The sequence below is a fragment of the Xiphophorus hellerii genome, chromosome 3 (genome assembly GCF_003331165.1).
Source record: "Xiphophorus hellerii strain 12219 chromosome 3, Xiphophorus_hellerii-4.1, whole genome shotgun sequence".
Lineage (NCBI taxonomy): Eukaryota > Metazoa > Chordata > Actinopteri > Cyprinodontiformes > Poeciliidae > Xiphophorus > Xiphophorus hellerii.
The window spans coordinates 10,838,731-10,865,355 of record NC_045674.1 but is presented as its reverse complement, the minus strand read 5'-3'; the positions used below and the strand labels follow the sequence as shown (position 1 = coordinate 10,865,355).

The window sequence follows — 26,625 nt, the reverse complement described above, 5'->3', positions numbered from 1 at the left end:
TTGGATATCTGTAACAATGTAAATGTGATGTTTTTGGTTCTGCAGATGTGCACTGAATCTCTTCCCATTTTGGCTATGAGCAGAGGGAGTTTGTATAATTTCTTTATTTATATATTCCATGAGTTTAGGCACCTTTAAATTCCTCCATAAAACTTGCTGTTATTATGAAGCATAGGCATAAATTCAAACTGGAACACTCTTTAGCCCCACCTGCATCATCCAATCGGCGCGACCTGCTCATCGTCGTCGACCTATCAACGCTGGACCAAGCCATGTCACGGCCAATCACCGACCAAACCCCAGTCGATAAAGACCTCCATCCATGGAATAGTCTGCTTTCCAGCTCCGCTCAATCCGCTCATCCTCACGCCACAGCTTCTCGCCAGCTATCCCACCATATCCTTTTCTTCGTGATTCCTCGTCCTTCCGTCATAAAAGCCGCTTAGCTCGGCCCTTTCTTTTTCCCTTCAGACGCTCCTCAGATGCAAGAGGATTTCTCCCGGGCCCGGCCTCGATCATGCCAACCAGCTTCTCCCGCCGCTTTCTCGAATGACTGGGATTCACCGTCTCCTACTCCTTCGCTACCTACTCCAAGGTCCACCTTTGGCAAGCAGACATATAATTCCACTGTCTACATCCCCGGGCCGTCTTTATTCGCCTCAGGCCTCGCCTGAGGCGAAGGTCTCGCCTCACCGATATACGTCGCCGTTCCCTCCGAGGTAATCGTTCATCATCTCTCCATTTCACCACCTCCGTTCATCGCATCGTCTTTCCACCGGTTCCCCGCTTTGGTTCAGCCATGTCAACAGCTTCTCTCACCTCCGCATGGCCGCTCTCAACCCGCTCATCAGCACCTCCCATCGGAATTCTCACGCTACGCCCGCCTCGGGCTTTCGGGGTAAGATGTAGCCATCACACGTCTTATTCATGTTTTGCAACGCTAGAAAACGCAGGAACTTGTATTAGTGTATCCCCTTTCTGACCTTGCAGGCCCTATTCGCATGCGCCACTCAGGCTGCGTTTCAAATGCTTCAGGGCTTTTAACTGAATGAATGCATTAATAAATAGTAACATCCCTCCAAACGGTGAGCCAAATTGGATCGCCACCCTCTTTTCTACAGCGTCTCTCACTAAGTAGTAGCCTCCGTCATTTACCCTTAAAAAGCCCCCAATATATTCCTTTTTGAACTTTATTACGCCCTGCACTCTACTTCCTGCTCCTTTTCTCGGTCCCTCTCAAGTCAGCGGCCGTGTTGATTTACGCTTATTCGCCCAGAGGAATTATTCATTCATAAAAATAGCAGACGTATCTGCACCCAGCTACAGAAGAGCCGGTGTTATAGATTAACTGGTGGCTAAATGAACTGGTGGTGGCATGTGGAAGTCGCAGATGTTTGTGTGGGCGTGGCTTTTTAGGACCCCTTTACCGAACCATGAAGCAAACAATGCGATAAGCTTAAAAAACTACAAATTTCTGGAAAAATACTATCCGAGTCCGTAAGACATCCATTAAGATCTCGGGAATAACTAATTAGAAACACTTTTATTGGTCTAACATGGTATGTTGCCTCCCCCCCACCTTTAAAAAATAAAATAAAATCTGCAAAATCACCAAGACAGGTCAATTACGCAGAACTTGTCTTGATTTCTGTATTGCTTCAGAGGTTGAAACTCGTCAAAGGAAGATCGAAAGATGCCATAAACAGATCTCAAAGCAAATATTAATCCCTGAAAGCCAATATAAGTGTTGAAGATCCATGGGATTAAAAATGAAATGTTTAAAAAGATCGACTGGCTATGTTGTTTTTCACATCTCCCTCATATTGTATATTTCAATTAGATATCCGCAGAAACTATAGCGAAATCTTTTTAAAGACTGTTTTTGTAACATGCTATAATTTGTTTATAATTATAGAGTTGAGAGTTGAGTTCCTAATTCACTTAAAGAAGACATGGCAACCGCAGATCTATGTGAAAGTATCATTTCGTCTTTATTGTTGATATTTTTCTCATAATTTATTTATTCTTTTCATAAAGTGACTCTTAACACTCAACTATAAGAGACAACAAAAAAATATTCTATAGTCTGGCGTGCTATGGTGGCACAGGACAGCGGTCCCCAACCTTTTTAGTTGTGCGGACCGGTCAGCCCCGGTAATGTCTGGTTTAGGATTTTGAAAATAAAAGATCCGGAAGTAGTTAATTATTTCTTGCGCGGCCCGGTACCAATTGGTCCACGGACCGGTACCGGTCCGCGGCCCGGTGGTTGGGGACCACTGGTTTAGTGGATAAAACGGCGCTCTTGGAACTCAGCGACCGCTGGTACGAGTTCAGTTAGAGATGTCGTCGGATTTATTGGATCAGTTTAGTTTATTGTCTAAAAAAAATAAAATTCACTTATTGCCAACGTTTTGGAGGTAATATCGTTTAACAGGTTAGCCTGGCAAACTTTTAACTAAGGATTTTGTGAAATTACTAAATTGCAAAGCTTTGCGTCTGCAGCCCAGTTAAGGTGCAAACAAAATAATGTGGCTTCCATTAAATGAGCAGGAAATTAGTTTGCATCATATCAGAACTGTTTACATTTATTTACATCTTTGCAGAACATGTCAGTCAATATAAGACGGAGAAGATGTAAAATAATCGTCAGTACTCTAACAATGCTGGGTAATGGTAGAAATTCTTACAGTATAGCACAGTCTCCTCTTGAAGTGTGGTATATTTTGATGATATTTCAATATATTCTTGAATATTCCTTCACATACAAAGAATTATTATTGTTTTGAAGAGATCATAGAGAAAGAGACATTTTCTAATCCGTTTATTTACGTTTTGATCAGGAAACGACAAAAATTTTTACAAACATCTGCGTTGAGGACCCCGTTTGAGTTAATTCAAGTGTTAATGCGGCTCGTTTTGTTTTTAAGTTTCTTTCCCCTCGTCACCAGCCTGCAAACTGTTTCCCAGTAGAGAACACAGACAAATACCGTAGATATGGCTCATAATCTGTTGGTGGTATCTGACAGTAATGTAGGAACGTTTATTATTATAATTTTGGCGCGTCGATTTGGATATCACCACCAACTACAACATTGACTGTTAACTTTATATCATTTAGATGAGATTTTATTGCAGTATAACTTATCAACATTACTTGATATTCCTCTCTATTTGGACACGTAAACACCACAAGCAACACCATCAGGTATGTGATTTAAATTTTATTAAATATGATGACACCAGCCTCATCGTTTAACGACACTTACTGTGAGTAGTGTCGCTAAAAAAAAAAGAAAGTTCAGAAAAAGTGCTGTTGCATTGCAGGATCTGAGCCAAAAACACACACTATGCTACAAGTGTTAAGCAAATCACATTACAGGTACTTGAGAGTCAATTCCAATGTTTTTCAGAGCTGGTTGCAAAAAGCAGAAACCTTCCACTTATTGTGGCTGTCTCATGTTAATTTCATGAGATGAAATTAATTTATTCTGGTGAACCTGAATGTGAATGGAATTGTCGTGTTACTCACTGATCTGGTTATGCTCAAATGCGAAGCGCACTGAATGCTGTGCTGTAGAAACTTATTTTGAAACCTAATTTTCACGTGCAACATTAAACATATCTGCTTCAAATGGGATTTATAGTAAAGTTTTGAAGACCGTTTTGTCACACAAGTCGCATTTTTTAACAGGCATCAATACAGCCACCTACAATTTAGAAACATCTGCGGTGGGCATAGGTTTCAACCAGTTAATTTAGCCACCAGTTAATCTATAACACCGGGCAATCCGACGTTCACGCGTTGTAATGGTTACCGCATTCATTTTTCTTTTTCTACATTGGCTAATGTAGTGGTTATAAAACTATTTTAGACAACTAAAAGGGAAAACAAGATCTAGTGATCTGCCATCGATTATTTTGGATACAGACAGATACAGTAAAAGGTAGCCTAAGTTTAATGAAGTTTAAAAACAATGTATTTTTCTTTAATGTTACTTTTCCGGCTATGTTTGTTTATAATTCTTGAAAATTTCAACCTTTTAGATTTTAAGTTATGGGAGTTTAACGTCCTGTGTGTGCTAGTTTTTTTTTTTTTTTACTGTGTTGGCATAACCAGAATGTGTGTAATGTGTACTCAATATGTGACAGTGTAATGTCTGAAACTGTTTTGAAATATTACCATTACAACACTGGAGACGAAAGCAGTGACATCATGTCCGTGTTTTCATTATTCCCTTACAGGTAGAGTTCTTATTCATAAGGGGCGTAACACTAACTCACTGTCAGTTGGTGTACTGACAATACAAGTCATGCTCAGATGAGGCTTCTGTATGTTAGTGTGTAAGCTAAAGCCTAGTTCACATGGCACAATTTAACATTTTTTGCAGTGGTTTTCCCTAACTGATAGCGAGAACGCAACCTGTTGAATGTGACAGGTAGCCAATCAGAAAACGCGGTGACGTAAGCACGGAGGGAATCCCAAACAGCTGACATTGCTGAGAGTCCGGTGGACATTGGAAGTGATATGTGGAAACTATCATGTGCTTAATAAACATGGATGTTTATTCAGTTAAAACTGTTAACTACGAAAAAAATAACTCACCTTAAAAATCATAGTGCAGCAAATAGAGCGGTTTCTCCCGCCTTCTTTTATCAAAAGCCTTTTCTTTTTGTTTCGTCTTTAATCATTTAAAATGAGTCCAAAAACTATCACTACTGCTTCTACATCGTCATCTGTGTTTGTTTATTCTAAATTCACGTATGGTATGTTGGGGGGCTTTACTGGATTTTCTTCTTGAACCAGGATGTTGTGAGTGGAATTGGTTTGTGTGTGGTGTGTTGCTTCTGCCGTGTGGCTGGACACACGAACCGATCGAACTTGTTGAACTTTTATCAGCTCTGTGGTCAGAAGTTTGGAAAATCGGCCGACAATCCTTAAATCATGTGAACCAGACCTAAACCTCTCAAGCTCTACTCCTCTCATCTCGACCACTGTCCCAACTCTCTCTGACTCTGGTCGCTATGGTAATGTTTATATATCCCTTCAAAATAAGATACAGATGCGCAAGAAAAACAAACATTTTACTTTCGTAAAAATTTTTTACTCACAATAACGACAAATTAATGGGGTCCTGAGCTTGTTTCTCTGCAACGAGACGGTCCCGTCTGGGAGTGATGAGAGACAATGACACCAGAGTGTTGCTTATACACAGGGTGCTTGATCTCTACTTGGCGAAGCAGTTAGCTTTATTGCCTCATTAGCAAGCTGGTCACCATATCATGCAGAGCGAGCTCGGAATGTGGGAATAACCTACCGGGATAAATCCATTCTTCTGTTTCTTCTCTGGGCCTTTTCCCCTTCGCAAAGAAACTTTCCAAAGACATCGGATCTGTTTCTTACTTATTTTTCTGCTTGTGGGCTCAGTGTTGGTGCACAATGTAACCGAGAGAATCCGGTTAAAGGGTTTTCTAAATAAAAGATCCTCCAGACTCAAATAATACATAAAATGGAAATATTTAATTATTTCTTGTGCGGCCCGGTACCAATTGGTCCACAGACCGGTACCAGTCTGCCAGCCGGAGGTTGGGGACCACTGCTGTATTCTACTGATGTTGTCCATGTTCAGCTATATAGATTAATTTTGCCCCCCCAAAATAAGTCAATGCCCCCCCTGTTAAACTCGTCTGGAGATGTGGGTTGTTCTCCACTATCAAGCAAATTGTTCCGTATTCCAATATTTCAAGCACATGTCCCATCTGGCGCTTCTAAGTTTCATCTCTCATCCAAGTTCGCCCAAAATCTGCATGCTATTATTTCCCAGGCCATTCTGTCACTTCTAGGTCTATGCAGCCTATTTTCTAGCATCCCCAGGTTCCACGCTCGAACGCGTTTGTTCCAGTCTTGCTTCTGAGCCAATCGTCATTAGGCACCTACCAGTCATTCTTGCGGGTTCGTCAGCAACAAATAATCAGCACTTAGCTGTCCTGAAGCACACGGCCTAATCTGGAGGAACTGAACCTCCAACATCATTGCCTAGGTCCAAGTCAAGTTAGTTCACATGGCACGTTTTAACTACTTAATTATAAAACCCTACAGGAAATTATAAGTCAACTAAGCTCAAGTTCCTGCTGTCTGGATGTTTTACCCACACATTTCTTTAAGAAAGTCCTGCCTGTTATTGCTACTGATCTGATCCAAATAGTAAACTCATCACTCTCATCAGGCGTTTTCCCCCAGGCTTTGAAAACAGCAGTAATCAAACCACTTATAAAAAAGAACAGTCTGGACAAATTACTAATGCAGAATTACAGGCCGATCTCCAACCTCCCATTCATCAGCAAAGTTATTGAAAAAGCTGTGTGTAAACAATTAAATAGCTTCCTAACAATAACTACCCGCTTTGACTCCGTCCAGTCTGGTTTTCGTGCTCACCACAGCACAGAGACTGCCCTCGTAAAAGTGTTCAATAATATCCATATAAATACGGACTGTGGGAGAACCACAGTGCTGGTTCTGTTGGACCTCAGTGCAGGTTTTGACACTGTTGACCATGACATATTACTGAATCTACTGGAGAGTTGGGTCGGACTCTCCGGTCCAGTGCTTAACTGGTTTGAATCCTACATAAAGAACAGGGATTTCTTTGTTTCAATTGGAAACTTCTCATCAAAGAGGTCAAAGGTCACATGTGGGGTACCCCAAGGTTCAATCCTAGGACCCCTCTTATTCAATGTTTATATTCTCCCACTAGCTCAGGTTATAACGGAAATAATATTAGCTACCATAACTATGCAGATGACACACAGCTCTACATTACGATGTCACCAGGTGACTCAGAGCCCATCCAATCACTGAACAGATGCTTAGAACAGATAAATGTGTGGATGTGCCAAAACTTTTTCCAGCTGAACAGAAACAAAACTGAAGTTATTATTTTTGGACCTAAAGAGGAACGATCTAGAGCAGGGGTGGGCAACTCCAGGCCTCGAGGGCCAGTCTCCTGCAACTTTTAGATGCATCTCTACTTCAACACACCTGAGTCAAATAATGAGGTCATTAGCAGGACTCTGGAGAACTGGACTGCATTTAGGAGGTGATTCAGTTTTTGGATTCAAGTGTGTTGGACCAGGGAGATTTCTAAGATTTGCAGGACACCGGCCCTCGAGGACCAGGATTGCCCACCCCTGATCTAGAGTCAATGCATAGCTTCAGTTATTACAACTAAAAACCAGCGATCAGGCCTGAAACCTAGGAGTAGTGATGGACTCTGATCTGAACCTCCAGAGCCACATAAAGACGGTTACAAAGTCGGCCTTCTATCACCTGAAGAACATTTCCAGGATTAAAGCACTAAGAACCAAAGAACCTTAATTCATGCATGTCAATAAACCTTTTAATCACTTTCCTTCTTCGTCCGAGTCTCTTCAGATTGAATTAGATATTTGTGTTTATAAGTTTGGTAAAGTTGCAACATACGAGAGTTAAACCAAAATATGTTGGGTTTAACAATACAAAAAAGCATATGAAAAAAAGCTGGAAATTAATTACTTTATAACTGTCTTTTATAACCAAAAAAGGGGAAACATAAAGACAGAGGATTCCAATATTTTGACAAGACTGTCGAATTTTTTTTTCTTCCTTCCAGGGGGTCTTTTGTGGGCTTTAGTGTCCCTTATATGAAAGTAGGCTGACAGAAAAGGGGGGAAGAGATGCGGCGATGGGTCCAGGAATTGAACCCGCGATTCTTGTAGTGAAGAAAACTTAAAATAAACCTGAATTTTCTGAGTAATGACAATTAGTAATGAGAAAAAGAAATGATCCAAAATGGGTGTGAGATTTGCTATCTGAGATCATTGCCAAAGCAAAGATGTTACTCTCAATATTATTTCTGACATTTTCACACTTTATGACCAGCTTCTACAGCAAGTCAAGACCTTGTTCCTGTTCTAGCCCGTTTTACAGACTTTATAGTAGATATGGTGTCAAAGTTGGCAATATTGTCTTGCAGGAAGATTCTGGGTTTAAGTCCTGTGCAGAGGTCTCTATGTTCTATGTATGCAAGGAGTTTCTCCGGGTACTCTGGGCTGCTTCCACAGTCCAACAACATGACTGCTAGGTTAACTGACCTCTGTAAAAACAACTTCTAAGTTCAACTGTGGGCTGATTTGCCTATGTGTCTTTGTGTGACCTAGTGATGAACTGGTGTTTTCCATCCAGCCATGAGAGACTGAAACACATTTAAAGCTGGTATGATAACTAATGCTTTAACTATAGAGAATTTGTTAACTCTGTTCTCAGCAGCAGGAAGAAGAGGAGTTTCAGGAAGGAAACTCTGTGATCATTTTAACGTCCAAGAACTAAAACAAAACCATCTGCTTTTGACCTGCTGCCTGGGTTTAATCCTGACGAGAGCTTGATGCTGGTGAAGGAGCTGAGAATGTCAGGCTGCTGTTGGCAGTACACAAATACAGTAAGTTATCCCTTAGGTGGATTGGAGAAAACAAAAAAGCTTCAGGTATACCTGGAACACAGGAAACAAGGCAACAAGAGACTGGAGATACAAGAGACACAAGAAGTTCACTAGAAATCTAGAGCAGACTAGAGCTACCATCATAGGTAATCATAGCTTTTACTTGTATAGTGCTCTACCAAGTGCAAAGGATCCAAAGTGCTTCACACTACACCCTTTCACACACCAATTCACGCAGCATGAACCCTAACAAAGAAAACATTAACCACAGCCTTATGCAGCCTGGTCAAAGCAGAACTTGTAAAAATATCCTAAGATGGACTATTGCATCTGAACCTGTGGAAAGTTGCATCACAAGTTGTTGTTATGTTCACACACAGAGCTTTAATAGATAATTTATCCTGCAGCAGTATGCCTTATGCTCATTGCAATTTACAAATCACATGACAGAGTTTAGAAATTACATCTCACTGTAACTGTGCACCAGAATAAACAACTTTAATTTTTAGGTGATATGGTTTTTAAATGTCCAGCAACCTTGAAACCAAAATAACGCTCTCTTTGATTAAATGTGCATTTTCCCAGTATAAAATGAAACCGTGTATTACAATAACACCTCAGTAGCAAATTTCTTTGAGCCTCAAATAAGTATTTGCGATGTGAAGCAAAGACCACAGAGGAAGGAGAAGACGGTGCTGTTTAAAACCATTTCTGGGGAACTTCCCGTCGTATTTCTCAACTCTTAAATTACTTCCACATTTTTTAGGTCTGTTGCTAACGCTTCAAAAAAAATTTAAACCTATTTTCGTCTCTTGTGACTGAAGACTTGGAGTAATCTTTGTCTCTTTGCTATTGCATGCGATTTCAAACCAATATAATATGAGCAGTGTTTATTTCATCTACATAGACTGAATTGATTATGTAAAATCTTCTGATAGACTGATAAGGAGCTGCAAAAGTTCTGGTAAAAGGTGAGACATTTACATTTCAAATTGTTAAACTTTCATGCCATCTGTCTATTGGGTTTTGGGGGATTTATCTCTTTTAGTCTTGAAATAAACATGTCTTATGCATGTAGATAAAGTAAAAGAAGAAAAAATGTTGGCAGTTAAATATACTGCATGAAATATTTATGCATTTTTTAAACAATACATTTAAAAAGTTTTCAAATCTGGCTTCACATTTTTCTGACATATTGAAATGAAAATGTAAGTTGGTCATTTTTATTCCTTTTTCCTTCCTTCATTTTTTTTGCTTTTTTTTTTACCACTGCCTTTTTCATGATAGCTTAGAAACTCTAACAGCCTTAAAGAATTTCACTTGCTAAAGTCCCAAAACCTTAGAAGTAGCTTTACCACTTGCCACCAATGCCAAGTTTGTTTGAGTAGCTTTCATGCTGGTGGTACTTTTGTTAGCACTATTACTTTGCTACAAGAAGAGGGTTTGAATTCCTGACTGGGGTTTTTCTGCATGGAATTTGCAGTTTATTCTGGGTATTCTACCTGTTTTCAAAAGGACAAAAAAAATGTATTCTAGGTGAATTTGTTGTTCTAAATTGTTCTATGGTTTTGCATAGTAGTTTGTCATTTGTGTCCGTTTGTGTTTGTTTCCATGTGATAGACTAGCAATCAGCCCAAGGTGAACCAAACGTCCAGCCACAAAAGTGTTGGGGACAGGAACCAACTAACAAAGATGGTTGGACCTTTGATATTTCTTCTCATTGGCTCTGTACTCCAAGGTGAGATTCTTATGCATAGCATTTAGTTTTGTTGAAATATTGAAAAAACAAAATCCATCACAGGTTTCAGTGTGTATAAAGTACGTAATCTGCAATTATTGTTTAATTTATGGTTGAGTTCTATTGTGTTCTTGTGTCGCTCTCATCATATCTTCACATTCAAAAATAAACTTTTTAATTTTTTATTTATCCAAATCAATATTTTTGGCAATGAGGGAGTGAGGGTGGCAAAAGTCACATTTGGTAAAAAATGACTTCGGCCACTATTTTAGGAAAGTGCTGATATCTGTGAGCAACACAAAAGAAAATTTAAGTAACACTAAGAATTAATTAATATTCCTGCAATGTCCATATTTAGTGCGATCAACGTTATTCATAATACAAACACATAAAAGAAGGAATTATGGATTTCTGTTAAGTTAAAAAAAAAATCTGAATACTTAGGTAACCTTTCTGAAAGATGTTTGATCTGAAACATGAAGTCGCAATAATGTCCTTTACTAATCTTGGATTTACTGATGCTAAAAGTGTCAAAAGCTTGTATATCTAATCAGTGTTGCTGTTTCATCATATTTTATTGACTTTACTGGCATTTTCAGTCAGAAAATAGTTATTATTTTCAAACAAACACACACAAAATTGACTGTTGATCATGAAGCAATGTCTGTGAGAGCATTTCAAATTAAAATTACCACCAGTCAGTAAAAAAGCTGTTCTTTCTCTAATGTTAAATATCAAAGCATTTTCTGCTTTAAAGGCTTTATTTTGTTTAGCCGGTGCCAACACTGACAAGTGTGGGGTTAATTTACCTCTGACTGTACAAGTTATGGACCTGTCCAGGGTGACCCCACCTCTCGCCCGAAACGTTCGCTGGTGATAGGCACTATCACCCCTCCTGACTCCATTAGGTACAAGGGTGTACAGAAAATGGATGGATGTACAAGTTATGAAAGGAGTCTGTGTGACCTCCACTGCTCCTTTAGAGAGTGTACACCTGAATATTTGTGTACTCAGGTGTACTGTGAGTACACCTGAGTGTACACAGTACTGTACTGAGTACACCTGAGTACACAAATATTCAGGTGTACAGTGTACACCTGAATATTTCCACTCTTCCACTGACATACAGACTCATTTTTACAGTCTTTACATGAATGTGCACTTTTATGTAACAAAATACAAAAGCAAAGCTCAGACAAACCAAAAATTATTTTAGACCAGAACCCCATGACTGTGACAGCATCTTGAATGAAAGATGCAAATTCAAATAAAGGGTTTTTGCTGTTTTATATGTCATGTTAAAGATTAAATAAACTACTGCAGCATTTTCTCCTTTCAGTGTCTGTTTTGTTTTTCAGGCTGTAACAGCTTTCAGGTGAATCTGGTGCAGACTGTACATGTTATGACAGGATCATGTGTGACCATTCCCTGCTCCTTTGATGTAACGAAGGAACATCAAAAGAACTTAAATAACCAATGTGTAGCTAAATGGTTTTCATCTAAACCCAAAGCTCAACAACTAATTGATAGAGATCCAGTAACAGGAAACCTAACAAAGAAAGACTGCACCACAACCTTCAACAAAATGCAGACTAATGACACCGAGACTTATTACCTCAGACTGGAGTGCAACAATAGTCTAAAATACAGTTTCAAAAACTCAAAAGTAAAAATTGAGGTCACAGGTAGGTTTAATGTAGGTCAAAATTTGGCTATAATGCAACTCAATTAAATTTATTGTATTTTACTGAGTTACTGTTATTAAACACCAACTTGAAATCTCCCAACCAGATAATTTCCCCTCACCAACTCTGACTCCGTCCACACTGAAGATAAAGGAGGGAGAGTCAGTGAGTCTGATGTGCTCTGCTCCAGCTCCATGTCTGCCTCATCCTCCGACACTGACTTGGACCCCAACACTGGGCGAGATTCAGGAAACACTGCAGGAGAATCGGAACAAAACCAAATTCAAGACCTCTGTTCTGAACTTCACTGCTTCTCTCCTCCACAATAAACAGAACATTTCCTGCACTGCTGTGTACAAGAAACAAGATGGAAGCTCTGATGCAGCTTTTACCACAGGATTAATGACAGATGTTTTATGTAAGTTCCTTTGTCTTCTCTCAAAATGGCAACTCAGACAATATATGTTATGTAGTTAAAAGAGCATAATGAGTTGCTTAAAAAATTAAAACTTTCTATTATCAAAGAAAAGTTTCTCTATGTTTCTATAAATTCATTATATCTGAGTATAAAGTAGTCAGATGTAATCAATGTTATGTTGTTCCACACACAATTAAAACAAGTTTATTTAGTTTGTAAAAACTTAAGTTGTAAGCTAATGCTTCTTAGACTACATGATAAATAACTAAACTAAGTGGAGAAGATTAAAAACACACTTGTACTAAGAAACAAACTGTTACCAAATAAACATATTCTGGTATTTTACCATCATCAGAGTCACACAGAACAATCAGTTAAAATTTATAACTTTAACTATCAAAGTGTACTACATAAAAAATTTAAATCAGCCAATCACTTAGCATATAAATAAAATAACCTATCTTTTGACACCGTGGGATTTAGCTGGTTGAGTGATCCTGAGTAGGATTCAGTCTACAATATTTCAATATCTATCAAAACTGTAAGTCAATCAATAAAATGCAAACATTAAATTATTGAGGGAGAAGATGTTTTCCTGCAAAGATGTAAGTGAGATTGGAGAAGAATGTTTAAACCTCAGACACAGATGTTTTGGTCATGTATAAGATTTTAAAAGATCAAACGTTTACTATAACACTTACAGTAAACAAAATGTTTTTATCAATAGTAGCAAAACAGTGTCCTTGAACTGTCAACTTTACGAATATATTTTATTTGTCCATATTAACAATGTGTCATTCTCTTTTCTTTTTTTTTTCTTTTTAGATTCCCCTAAAAATCTCACAGTTTCAGCCAGTCCCTCTGGTTCGGTTCTAGAGAACAGCAATGTGGTTCTGACATGTAACAGTAATGCCAACCCAGCAGAGCAGAATTACACCTGGTATAGAGCTGATGAAGGACAGGAAAATGTCCTTGGAACTGGAAAGATTTTGAACATTAAAGTTTCAACAGACAAGAAGATTTTTTTCTGCAAAGCTGTAAATGAGATTGGAGAAGGACATTCCGAACTCAGGCATATAGATGTTTGGTGTATGTATAAGTCTTATCATTTTTGCATTGCTTACATTAAAAAACAGGTTTTCATCAGTGTTGGTAAAATTTAAAGTTTTCAGATGTGTGGTTTCACATTCAGTTTATTTGATAGATGAAAACACAGAAGATTTTCCAAACAAAGTAGATATAAATTATTTTCCAACTTGCAACAATAAGACAGTCTTACACATAATGCAGGCTTTCATATGTCCCTCAAACCTTAAGACAGAAAAAAAATGTATGTCTGGTTAGTTCAATCTTAAAATATAACAGCTCCTGATGAAAGGTTTGTAAAAGTCCTTTAAAAGTAAATAAATACAAGAAGTAAATAAAACATGTAAATAATTAGTTAACATTGTCCAGAATTATCTCTGTAAAGTTGTAAGTAATTTGCTTGTTTTTTTTGTTGTGTTTTTTTTTTCAAAATATGTTTATTAATTTTTGTTTTTAAGAACAAAACAACAAAAAGCAAAAGTTCAGCAGTGCAGTTTAAAGAAGACAAAAAAACCAAACTAAAGTTAAGGGGCATACATATTTTCAGCATTTCATAGTCCAAGAAGGGTTTCCATGCAAAGAGGTTTTAAGTGGATGAGGCATGTTAGAATGTTAAGTGGGATGTATTCCAAAATAATACTAGGGAACTTATTGGAAATATAATATTCTTTCAACTACAAAAGTTTAGGATATTACACAACTTACTCTTTTTTGTTTTTAATATGGTTAGTTGATAGAGTAAGAAGAAGAGACACTGGATCGAGATCAATGTTAGCTGGGTTTTAGTGCACAACCAAAGACAGTGAGGCTGCTGTCATGTTACATTTCAAGCACAATAAAGAGCATCCTGGTTTAAACTTAGACACCCGGTTTGGGAGTCGGTTTTGTGTTATTTTTAGTTCCACAAAGATTTTTACACAATAGTCCTCCTTTGAAGAAATTTGTGCTGATTAATCTGCTCTTCCACTTCCTTTTTGGCTGCTTGATGGTGAAATGTGTTACTGCCCACATAACCTCAAAAAACCAGTGTTCGATTGGCACACAACTGTCTTTCTTCATTCAGTTTTTGTTTTTCATTTTCTCTGCTGAAGTTGTCAAAATAAAACAACTAATAATGACTAAAGAGCTTCACAAAGTATCCAAGCAAGATTTTAAAATAAATGTTGATTTTCGTTTAGTAATTTTTTTAATGTCACTTAAGAAAAACAAACAAAAAAATTTGTACATAAATTTATTGTGCATTTATTACTGATTAGATTCTTGGCTTTCATTCCAGTCCCTTCACAGATCCTGTTCTCATCAAACTGCACCAAAACTGCAAATCAGCTCAACTGCTCCTGTGAAACGGTGGGAAATCCGACTCCAATGACTCATTGGTTCTTGAATGGGCAACCTGTTAGTCCATCTAGCCAGGTGGTGGTTACAAAAGAGTTTCTAAATGGCTCACCTTTGAGGAGCATCATCACTGTGAATGAGCCACAGAACAAAGATCTGTCCACCTTGCTGTGCTTCAGCTCCAACTCCTTGGGATCAGCCAGTAAACAGTTTTTTGTCAGCGGTCTTGAGAGCCCAAGAGAAAACCAAGGTCTGACTTTTTTCTCTCTTTAATTGGTTAAATTTGTGAATCAAATTCATGTTGCAGCAGAGTAATTTTGATAATATTGTTTTATTGTAGGTCAAATCACACTGGCTGGTTTCATTGCCACAGTTGTTGCTTTTGTACTGGTAGTATTTGCCCTCCTGGTTTTAATCTGGTAGGTGAAGGAGCTGAGTATTATGCAGACATATTGTTGTCTTTCGTTTTCATTTTGAAATTTTGGAGTGTATTAACAATTCTCCTTTGTTTACATAGTAGAAGATAAAGTAGAATGTTATTTTATCCATGGAAGAAGGTCTTGCATTTTCTGGAGAAAGATAAGCAGATATTAAATGATCAGCATATTTTTCAGGTTTCAAAAGACACACTCCAAACCTAGAGGGATTGGAGGTGATATTGACACAAATGCATATCTAATGACGGAGGAAAGTCAGGTTTGTTAACCAACGATGCTATTGTCATGTTTTTCTTTACTATGATGTCTGAAAGGCGTTTATTGCTCAAGTTTTTCCTTCATTCTTAGGTACCAAACATGATTGAAGATGCAATTTATGCAAACACTGCTGAACTTAGTCAAGCAGAAATTTGCCAACCTTCAAATGGAACTGACAACGAAATCAGTGAAAGTTCAGGAAAGAAAAGTGAAGATCTGGTTTATGCCCGTGTGAATTGGTCAAGAAAGATGAAAGCAAAGAAGCCGGAGAATGATGCAAACATGAAACTCACTGGCAACTCCTTTTCAGAGGAGGAGAAATTTGAGAGGGGAGACATGCTTTTTGTGAGCTCTGCACTGGAAATGGGAAGTCTGTATGCAGAAGTTAAGACCAGAAATGTAAAAGTGAATATGCTCAGCTTAAATTCATGAACAAATGTGCAATACAGAATAAATTATCACTCTGTGGCAGGCGGGGTTCTAAAAATGAGATGAAACAAACTAAAGTCCTAGTACAAGGTCAAGAAGGTTTTGAAAAAAATGTCCTGCTGGTTGACATTGAATTAAGAACAATATGTTATATTGTTATGAATTTGTTTTACTTAAGGTATTCTTGTTTTGGCCGAGGACCTTTTTGGCCAAAGCATTTCTTACATTTTTTAACATTTGGAAAGTTATGACAATTATCTCCAACTCCAGCTTTTGTCAGTGTAGAAACCATACCTAATCCAATTTTCTCACCACTCACACAATAGTAACAGCACACAACAAAAACGTTTTCCTCAGGTGATGTCTCGAGAACGTACTGCCAAAGCTAAGAAATTATGTCATTTTGTTTTTGCAGAGAAGAACAAATTGTTCTGTACCCACACAATATATTTAGATCTCATTTTAACTCTCGCTAGCTGATGCAATTTGTCAATATATGATATGTTCACTTAATTTGAAATTGACAGAATATTTTAGAACCATCTGTATTTTCTAAAGCAACAGCTGAAGTCTTCTGGCTTTATATGAGCTGTCAAAAAACAATGCTGATAGTACCAGGCTTCTCTAAAATATTTGTTCCCCTCCTTATTGTGATGCCAGCAGTAGTGGATGGTGCTATATCTCAGTACTTTGTGCTGTATTTATAAACCATTTATTAAAGTTGCAATTAAAGAGCCAAACTTTTCTAGTTATAGTTTGATACTTCATTAAATTAACTTCAATCACATGCTTTAAAATCAAGTACTTTGCAGTATTAATATCACTATTGCATGGTCTACATTTGGTTTGCGATTGTTTTAAAGTGTTTATTTGACCTTATTTGAGCTATCCACGCTTTATGAATTTGCATTTTAGCATCCGTTCTGTCATATAATCTTGATAAAGTGCAATACAATTTAATATAGTTATACGTTTTCCTGTTATTTATTATTTTAGACAACAGAAATCAACACACTCATTTTCAGTAAAATATGTGCACACTGCCATCTAGTGTCAATCTACCATACCATAACAGGAGGTTTTCTATAATGGAAACATAAAACCTCTATTCAGCTTCTAAAATAAAATAATAATTCAGTAGTTTATAGTGAAACTCCCTTCTTCAGTTTAAAAGCTTTGCTGCAACATGATTTTAAACTTGCAAAACATCAAGCAACACTGGAGGAGACACAATGATGGAGAATTTAAGGCTAAGACAAACAGTATTTAGTTCCACCTCAGTTCCACTTGTATTATTGAATGTATGTAATTTAAAACTTCTTGATTATTTAGACCCCTTCTCTCACCCGAAACGTTCGCTGAAGATAGGCACCAGCACCCTTCCCAACCCTAGGGACAAGGGTGTATAGAAAATGGATGGATGGATGGATGATTATTTAGATCTGAAAGAAGCCATTCATGAGAAAGATCTCTTTATGGACAGTTTTACTCTTTTTGATGTAAATAAGGTTATTTTCAACACTTTTAAGTTGGGTTTTCAGCCACAATACAGTGTACCTTGTTCCTCAGCAGAATTTTTTTTTCATTTTCTTTCTTAATGCTTTTCTATAAAACATGAGTTTGTGAATAATTGGTGTTATAAAGAAAACTTTGAGTCGGCTTTCCTTACTGTCACATTCAGAAATCAGCTCAGTAGGTATGATACTAAGTGGTGGAACTCATGAGCAGCAATTATCAAACATCCTCAGTCATGATGTGGTAGAACCTGCACAAAAGAACCTGAGTTCAGGTTCTGGCAAGAAAGAGGCTGTAAGTAAGAATACCTTCATATGAATGCAGTCACAGGGGATGATCACAAGAGAGTCTCAAAAAACTCTAGTTAAACAAAAAAGTGGGACATCAAGATGGTGGAGGCAACATATTTTTTGAATGCCCTCCTTCCCGCTTTTATAGAAAGCAACAATGTGAAATATCTTACAAAAAGTTTAAAGTGTATTTATCAACAGCCAGTGTTGAATGCAAAACCTAACCCCAATAAATCACTTGCACATGCCCCATCAACATTGCTTATGCAAATTGAAATAAAAAGTCAATATTGGCTTGAAATAACATGGATCAAACTGGCTAGTGTACAATTACCCACCAGTTACATCAGTAGTAACTGATGGTTGAGACCATAGCAGAGTGTGAGGTCAATTCTTTATATGAAGGTTTGTGCTGCACCTAGATAGACCAGCAGCCAGATTTTAGTAACTGTTACGGCTGTCTATGTCATCAGTGGATGTAGATTTATAAAATCAACCATAAACCATTTAAAATGTGGCACCAATTAGACAAAGAAAGAGAGTCAAGCAGAAAAATGTAGCAAAATTATGGTCTTATTGAAATTTACAAATAATAGTAAATGTAAATGCATAAATTCCATTTGTATACATAGTAGTATGTAGTTTTAATTTATAAGGACTCTGAGTATGAGCATGTGCTTTGTTTTTTCTCTTCAGTTCTTGAGTGGACAGTCTACTTTTCTGTAGTGAGCTAAATCTCCATTGACACTGATATTGACAAAAAGCAGTTCAGTTTCAACAAGTATGTATTGTTCACTTACAACATGATGAAATAAGTGCGTGCTTCACACATTATGTGTTATGTGGTTAATATTTAACACATGTTCGTTGTCAAGATAACCAGAGATCATCCCATTATTCCCATGCAGGAGATTTTAGGTTCTCTTTTAGTTCTCAGTGTCAGCATTAAGAAAAGATAGGTTAGATAAGATGATGGATTTTTATTTGATTACTTCTGCTACTGAAATGAAGCTGTACTGACCCTCTTAAAATTGCCTTAGTAATGAACTATTTAGCATAAAGAAAATCTAAAAGAAGTTGTGGACATTCAGTTAAAAAAGTGTCACCTCAAAGTTCTTTGACGGTTGTAAAATAGCAATGACGCTTAATTCTGGAGAGAAAAAGATGGTTAAAGTTTTAATAGGTTGCCTTATTATATGTAAAACAACACTCTTGGGATTCGCACGAGTCACTAAAAAGAACCTGGTTCAGAAACAAGTGCACATTCTAACAAAGAGGAAGAGCGACTGTTAACAGGTGTGCTCTGTGAAACAGGCTGCTGAGCCTGGCTAATTCACAGGGGGAAGCAGGATGGGACACTCAGATGGAGGCCAGCTTACAGAGAGTTTATCTCAGTTCTGGACAAGGTCATACCCGGCAGACTTAGGAAACTCAATTTAGCAGATAGATTGAGAGCTGGTAGCTCGTCTCATCCTCTCAGAAGAAGAAGGGGGCGGGAAAGGGAGGCTGGGGGAGTCATGCAGCTACAACATTGTCTACACAATATCAGCAGTAGGTCTACATCAGGGATGAAACATTTGCACATTAAATTAATGAGTAACTGATGCTAAGATTACAGAGTCAAATCTGATGGGACTGTTTACATTTCTCTGGGGAAGTTGTCATTGTCATATGGTAAATGTTTAATTTGGTACCTCTTTTTCAGTACTTGCAGCTTCTGAATAGGTGTGCACATTTTAAGGAAGATGACTTTTCCACTGACTGCTTAATCATAAACAGTCATTGTCTGTTTGATACTCCACACTAGAAGCAAAGATATTTGAAGAAGGTTAATATTATCTTCAATGATAATTTTATTTACTGGAATAAAATTATTTTGTAAAAGCAAACAAGGAAAACAAATAGTTCCAGCATTTCATTTACAAGGTGAGACATTTGAATTTTTAAATATTGATTGTTTCAGCTTGTCAGTGTTTTTACTTTTGGACATACCTGGAAAGGAAGATTAAAATCTAAAAAATTGCATAAAATATTGCTAATTTATTTGTTGTTGTTGTTATTAAACAATGTAGTTAAGAAGTTCCTGTTATTTTGTCTGTCTTAACCTGTTTTTTTTTCAATATATGGAAGAAAAAACTGTAAGGGGATCTATTTCCACATAATAATTAGTCATTTTGATTTATTTAACTACTGAATGACACTTCTTGCCAAATTATGTTTTCGAAATACTAGAAGATAGTTACATGGTAAAAGGACACTACATAAATCTAAGTTGATATTGATCGTCAGTTAATTTATTTAATTTTCTTTTAAAGTGTATAAATAAGATTATCACAGATGGTTTATGTTGTTTGCAGAGTAAGCTTGACATCAGCTCAACAAACATGACTGGACCTCTGATGATTCTTCTCATTGGCTCTTTACTACAAGGTGAATTTCTAATTGGTTACATTTAAACTTTGCTGAAATTTTTATAACACTGGATATACAGTATATTGTATTTAAATCATTTTAGATTAGAGTGTAAAATTATCCAAATTAAATTATTACATAAATAATGGAGTTTTCATAAGAAGACTGAGCTTATCCGAATTTAAATTATACATCAAATTGTAAATAATGGTTCAATATCATTCCATTGAGCTTTTCTATTAGCAGCATATAAACAGAAGTTATAAAAAAACTTTAAAATCAATGAACACCTGAATATTTAATCAGTTTCATTCTTTCAGTGTATTGTTTACTCCAACTTCATTGGTTGTTTGAACTCAAATTAACATAAATTTTCATAAATTGCAAATGACTGAGGAACATGACCCATCTTTACACAGTGTTTACATGAATGAACAGTGTAAACTTTTATGAAACAAATTACAAAGCAAAAATGTGAGACAAATCAAAAACTATTTAGACAAGAACATCATGACTTTAACATTATCTTGAATGAAAGATGAACTGCAAAGTCTCATTTTTAAACTTATTGCTATTTTTGAAGTCATGATAAAGTTTAAATAAAAGATTGCAGCATTTTTTTCATTGCAATATCTGTTTTGTTTTTCAGGCTCCAACTGTAACGGATATCAGGCTAACTTGCCACAGATTGTACAAGTTATGACAGGATCATGTCTGACGGTGCCCTGCTCCTTTGATGTAGCGGATCAAAGCGCCTTAAATAACCAATGTCAAGCTATTTGGCGTTCCCAAAGCACAGGCAATGCCCAACAGCTTGCTGACAGAAATCCACAAACAGGAGACTTAACAAAGAAAAACTGCACCACAACTTTCAACAATATGCAGCTTTCTCATACCAAGAGTTATTACTTGAGAATCAACTGTAATAATCCTCTAAAATACAATTTTTACCCACCATATGTAAAAATTGATGTCACAGGTAGGTTTGACATACACATGCAGAATTTTGTTGGATAAATTATGTTGAGGCAGCTAACTTTGAATTTATTGTATTTTACTAACACGCTAAATAATCAATTGCATCTGAACTTTCCAACCAGATAATTTTCCCTCACCAACTCTGACTCCGTCCACACTGAAGATAAAGGAAGGAGAGTCAGTGAGTCTGATGTGCTCTGCTCCGGCTCCATGTCTGCCTCATCCTCCAACTCTGATTTGGACCCCAAAACTGGGGGACATTCAGGAAACACTGCAGGAGAATCTGGACAAAACTAAATTCAAGACGTCTGTTATGAACTTTACTGCTTCTCACCTCCACAATAAACAGAACATTTCCTGCACTGCTGTGTACAAGAAACAAGATGGAAGCTCTGATGCTGGTCTTTCAACACGCTTAATTCCAGATGTTTTGTGTAAGTTTCTTTATCTTCTTTTAAAGTCACAACTCAGGGTATTTGTTTACATCTAGCTTTTAGATTTAGAGATATTAAACACAATATTTGAAGACGTTTATTTAGTTTCTAAAAATTAAGATGGAATCTAATGCTATTTAGATAGCAAGATTAATAGTTAAATATATTTAACATTAAATGTGGAGAAAACTAAAGTCAGCATGTTTGTTACCACACAAACATACTGCCGTTTAACCTTCATCAGAGTAGAAAGAAACAGTTAAAACTTATAACATAAGCTGAAAAAGTGTACCACACAAAAATGTTAAATCAACAAATCACATAGTAAATTAATGGACTTAACAGTCAGCTTTCCACTGGGGAGAATTGACCTTGTTGGATGACCCTGAGTAGGCACTGGGCTAAAAACTTTTAATATTTATCAAAATTTTTAGAGATAATAATACAGTAAAACAAAAAAGTCATCATTCTAAAATTTATGGTTGGACAATTCACTGAATTTCTTAGATTTATAGATCTTCATTCAAGCCTGCATGAAATAAAACTTTTTAGATAAGTCAGTGTTTCAGTTAATCAAGCTGATTTTAACATCTAATGATGATAGATTGATCTCATAAAACATTAGGTTTTTAATGGATGATTTTACTTATTTAAACTGATCTAACAGTTCACAGGAAAGTAATTCCCTCCTTTCTTTACCACTTGTTACCATTATTGACCACAGACTTAGATTGCAAATTCCACTTAAACCACAATTGAGACATGGTCGGGAGTGCATCCCACTGTTAATGCATAATAAACACAGATAGTTAAGTCCAAAGTTAACTACTGTATATACATACTTCTGGAGATTCAAAATTGTTTGCATTCAGTCAAGAAAGTAATTCCTCATAATAAAAGAGGCATGCACAACTTAAAATGTAATAAAGCAATGACTTTCAAATCAAACGTAAAATCTATTTTTATTTACATTTTAATAAAAAGTAGAATGTCAAATATTATTCATATTTATCTCATAATCAGTGCAACAATTTAATTGTTTCTAGTGGTGTTTTTACAATTTATCTGTTAATTAGCACCCAGTCTTTTAGGTGGAAAAGCATACTTGTCACCACCCTACTTCAGCAACATTCACAGATTTTGTATTCAATTAGTCAGCAACTTAGATTAGGCCTTAGTAAAATTTTGATCCCAGTCAGAAGAAATATTAAAAATAAAAAAAGAATAATCAACCTAATAAAGAATTTGTTTCTTAACTGTATCAAGGATTATATTGAAAGCATTTTGTCATAACATAGTAGATGACGTTCAGATCAGTTATGTATAACTGAGCAAATTTGAAGCTAAATACAGAGATTTATTGTAGGTTCAAATTACCATGTTCTGCTTAAGTTAGAATCTGTTAGACATCAAAAATATAAATTCATTGTACTTAATTCCAAATGCATTCATTAGTTAATAGTTCATTTCTAATTCATCACTAACCACACCTGAACATTGACCAATTTGACCAAACATCAAATATCTTAAATAGAACATTTCTGGTTGAAGTATTTGGGCTCAAGATCTCAAAAGGCTATACATCAATTCCATTACTAAAGAAATTCAACAACAGGTGTAAAACAAAGGAAATGACACCTACTAATCTGGAAAACATGAAGTTTTTTTCTAAGGTTTTGAAAATCTCAACACACAATCGAAGCTCTTATGCCAAAATAGAGGAAATGTGGTACAATTGTGAGCTTTCCCAGGAGTGGCTAGTCGACCAAAATTCATTCAAAACAGCATCAATAACTCAGCCATGAATTAACAAAACAAGTATCTATTGCTGAGCTCCTCCACTGCTGACTTAAAAGTAAATAAAGACCTGTCTTAACCCCACAAAAATTTTTATGTTACAAATACCTTTGACAACATATTTGTTGTTACATGTAGTGAGAAACTACATTTCACATATTACCTGCAGTTAAACATGGTAGAGTAACTAGAACCTAGTTCTCCAGCAGTCATTTAATAAGAGGTAGGGCAAACGCTAAAAAGGTCATTAGTCCATCATAGGGTTACTCATGAGACATATAGAAATAAACCCAAATGGACACTTCATCCAATTGATTTAGTTAACATACCATGCCTGTCAACCAGCCTAACATACATGTCTTTGCATTGTGAAAAAGTACAGGAGTACATAGAAAGAAATTAGGCATGCCCAGGGAGAATATGTATCCTGCATTAGGAAAGACATTATTGCGTGAAAGTTTTTTTTGTTTTGTTTTTTTCCCCACTGAGATTAGTTTCACAATATAAAAACTTTGAATTTACTCTGCTAGCGCCGCCTCCGAGTCCAGATCTCGGCGAGGCCTTAATCTCTGGGTCGTCTGCGTCTGGTACTTGCGTCGGCCAGCCACACCCATGAATGGAACAGCGCTCCTTATATACCTTCCAGGTGGCCACGTAATTAGAAGCACCTCCAACAATCGAGGACCTAATTGATAAACAGTTTACTCGCCACATTGCACACACACAGGACCGCACAGCAGGGGCCGTCACACTAGCTTATTCATTTTACCAAGTACCTGCTATGAACTTCCTATACATTATGGGGTTCAAATAATTTGCTTTCCTCTTCTTGGATTTCCTTAAAAATGCAGAAGTTGCAGTCAGTTTCTTTCGTACAGTTCTAAGGAAGAGTGATGTATCAATGACTTGCAGCAGTATTGCCAGCCCAACATTGCAGATGTACCTGGTACATACGGAGATGTTGGAGTACAAGATTTTAAACTTTAAAGTTTGTGCAGCACAAAGACTTTTTTAATGCAAAGCTGAAAATGACATTGGACATTAGTCCAATGGATGTTCTGTGTATGTATAAGACTTAATTAAATCACTAATTCATATTATATTTGCAATGAACAAGAAGTTTCCAGAAGTGTTAGCAAAACAGAAAACAATTAGTGTCCTTGAATTGTCACAGCTTTGTAAAGATATTTGATTGGTGTCCATTATTAACAATGTGTCATTTGCCTTTTTTTTAGATTCCCCTAAGAATGTCACAGTTTCAGTCAGTCCCTCTGGTCCGGTTGTAGAGAACAGCAATGTGACTCTGACATGTAACAGTGATGCCAACCCAGCAGAGCAGAATTACACCTGGCATGGAGTTGATGGATCCAAGGAAATTGTCATTGGAAATGAAAAGATTTTAAACATCATAGTGTCTACAAGCAAAAAGAGTTTTTTTTGCATGGCTGAAAATGTTCTTGGTGAAAAACCTTCAAACATCAGTGACATAGATGTTCTGTGTATGTATGAGATCTGATGAGATCAAAACCATCTATAAGGTTAAGAAGATCATAAGTTTAAAAAAATATAATTTTGTTTTTACAAACCGTAAATCGACTTTCATAGGCTTTATGGCCAATTGTCAAATTTATGAACCTTAAACAAGTGAGCTTGATCAAGCTATTTTACATAGTTGCCAAACAAGATTTTAAAATACATTTTCATGTTTTGTTTCAGTTTTTACAATTATTTTTAATATTAGATCTTTGTATTATTGCATTTATTTTTATATGCAGCATCTTTAAATGTTTTTCTTTCTTCCTTTCAGTTCCTTCACGGATATTATTTTCATCTAAATGCATGAAAACTTCAAATCAGGTCAACTGTTCCTGTGAAACAGTAGGAAACCCGTCTCCGACAACACATTGGTACTTGAATGGGAAACCAGTGATTCAGTCTAGCCAGATGGTGATTACACATGAGTTTCTAAATAGCTCATATCTGAGGAGCATCATCACTGTTGATGAACCACAGGACAGAGATCTGTCCACCTTGCAGTGCTTCAGCTCCAATTCTTTGGGTTCATTCAGTAAAGGGTTTTGTGTCAGCTACCTTTACAACTCAAGAGAAAATGAAGGTATGTCTTGTCTCTTTAAATTTGCAAATAAAATTCATGCTGGAGCAGAGTAATTTTATCTTCCATTTTTATTGTAGGTCAAATCTGGATGCCTGTCTTCATTGCCATTGTTGTAGCTTTTCTACTTATAATATGCGCCTTGCTGCTTGTTGTCGGGTAGGATATGCAGCATTTTTCTTTTTATAAGTCTGTTTCACTTTCTTTGCAGCCTTGTGTTGTTCACCAATAAAAGACACGATTGATGTCAGATATTCTGCATTTTTTGTAGGTTTCAGAGGACTCACTATAAACCTAAAAGTGTCACAGCTGCTTCAGGTCAACATGGAGCCAAAGAGCAAAGCAAGGTATATTGACATTGCTTTGTTACAAATTATTTTGTTTTTTAATTTCTAAAATATTTTTGTTTTTTCAAGGCTTCTCTTCCATTTCAGTAGCCAAAAACAATATAAAAAGTTGTTCATATTCTGTGGATCTTTTTTCAGGCCGACAACTGCCAACCTTCAACTGGAACTGATCTAAGCTGCAATAATCTGGAAAAAATGAGTAAAAGCTCAGCAGACAAAAGTGAAGATGTGATGTATGCTAGTTTAAATTGGAGAGAAAATAACAAAGCGAAGGAGGAAGACTTTTACGTGAATCTTGAACTGCCCGATGTCTCCCGTTTGAATGAGAAAAAGTGTGAGAATGTGGGAGAACTTTCTGTGAGCAATGACGAACAAATAGGAAGTTTGCATGCTGAAGATAAGACTAAAAACATAAGAAAGGAATCAGAGGTTGTATATGCGCAGGTTAAATTTCAGACCAAAACCCGAGTCTGAGTAAATGATCATTCTCTGGACATAATAGTGAAAATAAACTCAAGTGAAATAAAAGTTTAACACTGAAAATCAAGGAGGGTTTAAAAAGAACAAGGTCCTCATGGCTTGCACTTATGGATATTTTATGTAAGTTTATTTGTTCTCTTATAACACTTTAAAATTCCTATTATATGAGTTGAATTGTTCCTTTTAGCTGAAATTTACTTGGGTTTTAACAGAGATCATTATTTTCCAGCACTTAATAAAGTTCTTGAACTCAGTATATATCTGAAGACCTATTTCTTCTTTTACATTCACTAAGTTTTAACCTTGCTTAGGTGGGATTTGTGCTGAAATTAGAGTTGGACACTATTTAATTATAAACAGTCATCAGGCAATTGGTTGGACTCAGTTTTTATTTGTGAAAAA

At 36.5% G+C, this 26,625-nt stretch overlaps 1 protein-coding gene across 1 annotated transcript in view; it reads left to right on the top strand.

Annotated features, from left to right (window-relative positions):
- Positions 1-26,290, top strand: part of LOC116717253 (B-cell receptor CD22-like) — a 34,660-nt gene extending 8,370 nt beyond the window's left edge. Inside the window, exons 7-17 of the mRNA XM_032558485.1 lie at positions 15,074-15,152; positions 15,348-15,429; positions 15,519-19,588; positions 20,020-20,092; positions 20,724-21,053; positions 21,175-21,486; positions 24,519-24,782; positions 25,091-25,399; positions 25,477-25,555; positions 25,668-25,743; positions 25,882-26,290. Coding sequence (XP_032414376.1) covers positions 15,074-15,152; positions 15,348-15,429; positions 15,519-15,860 — 503 coding nt within the window. The 3' untranslated portion in view covers positions 15,861-19,588; positions 20,020-20,092; positions 20,724-21,053; ... (4 more) ...; positions 25,668-25,743; positions 25,882-26,290. The remainder of the gene's footprint in view (positions 1-15,073; positions 15,153-15,347; positions 15,430-15,518; positions 19,589-20,019; positions 20,093-20,723; positions 21,054-21,174; positions 21,487-24,518; positions 24,783-25,090; positions 25,400-25,476; positions 25,556-25,667; positions 25,744-25,881) is intronic.
- Positions 26,291-26,625: the final 335 nt, after the last annotated feature.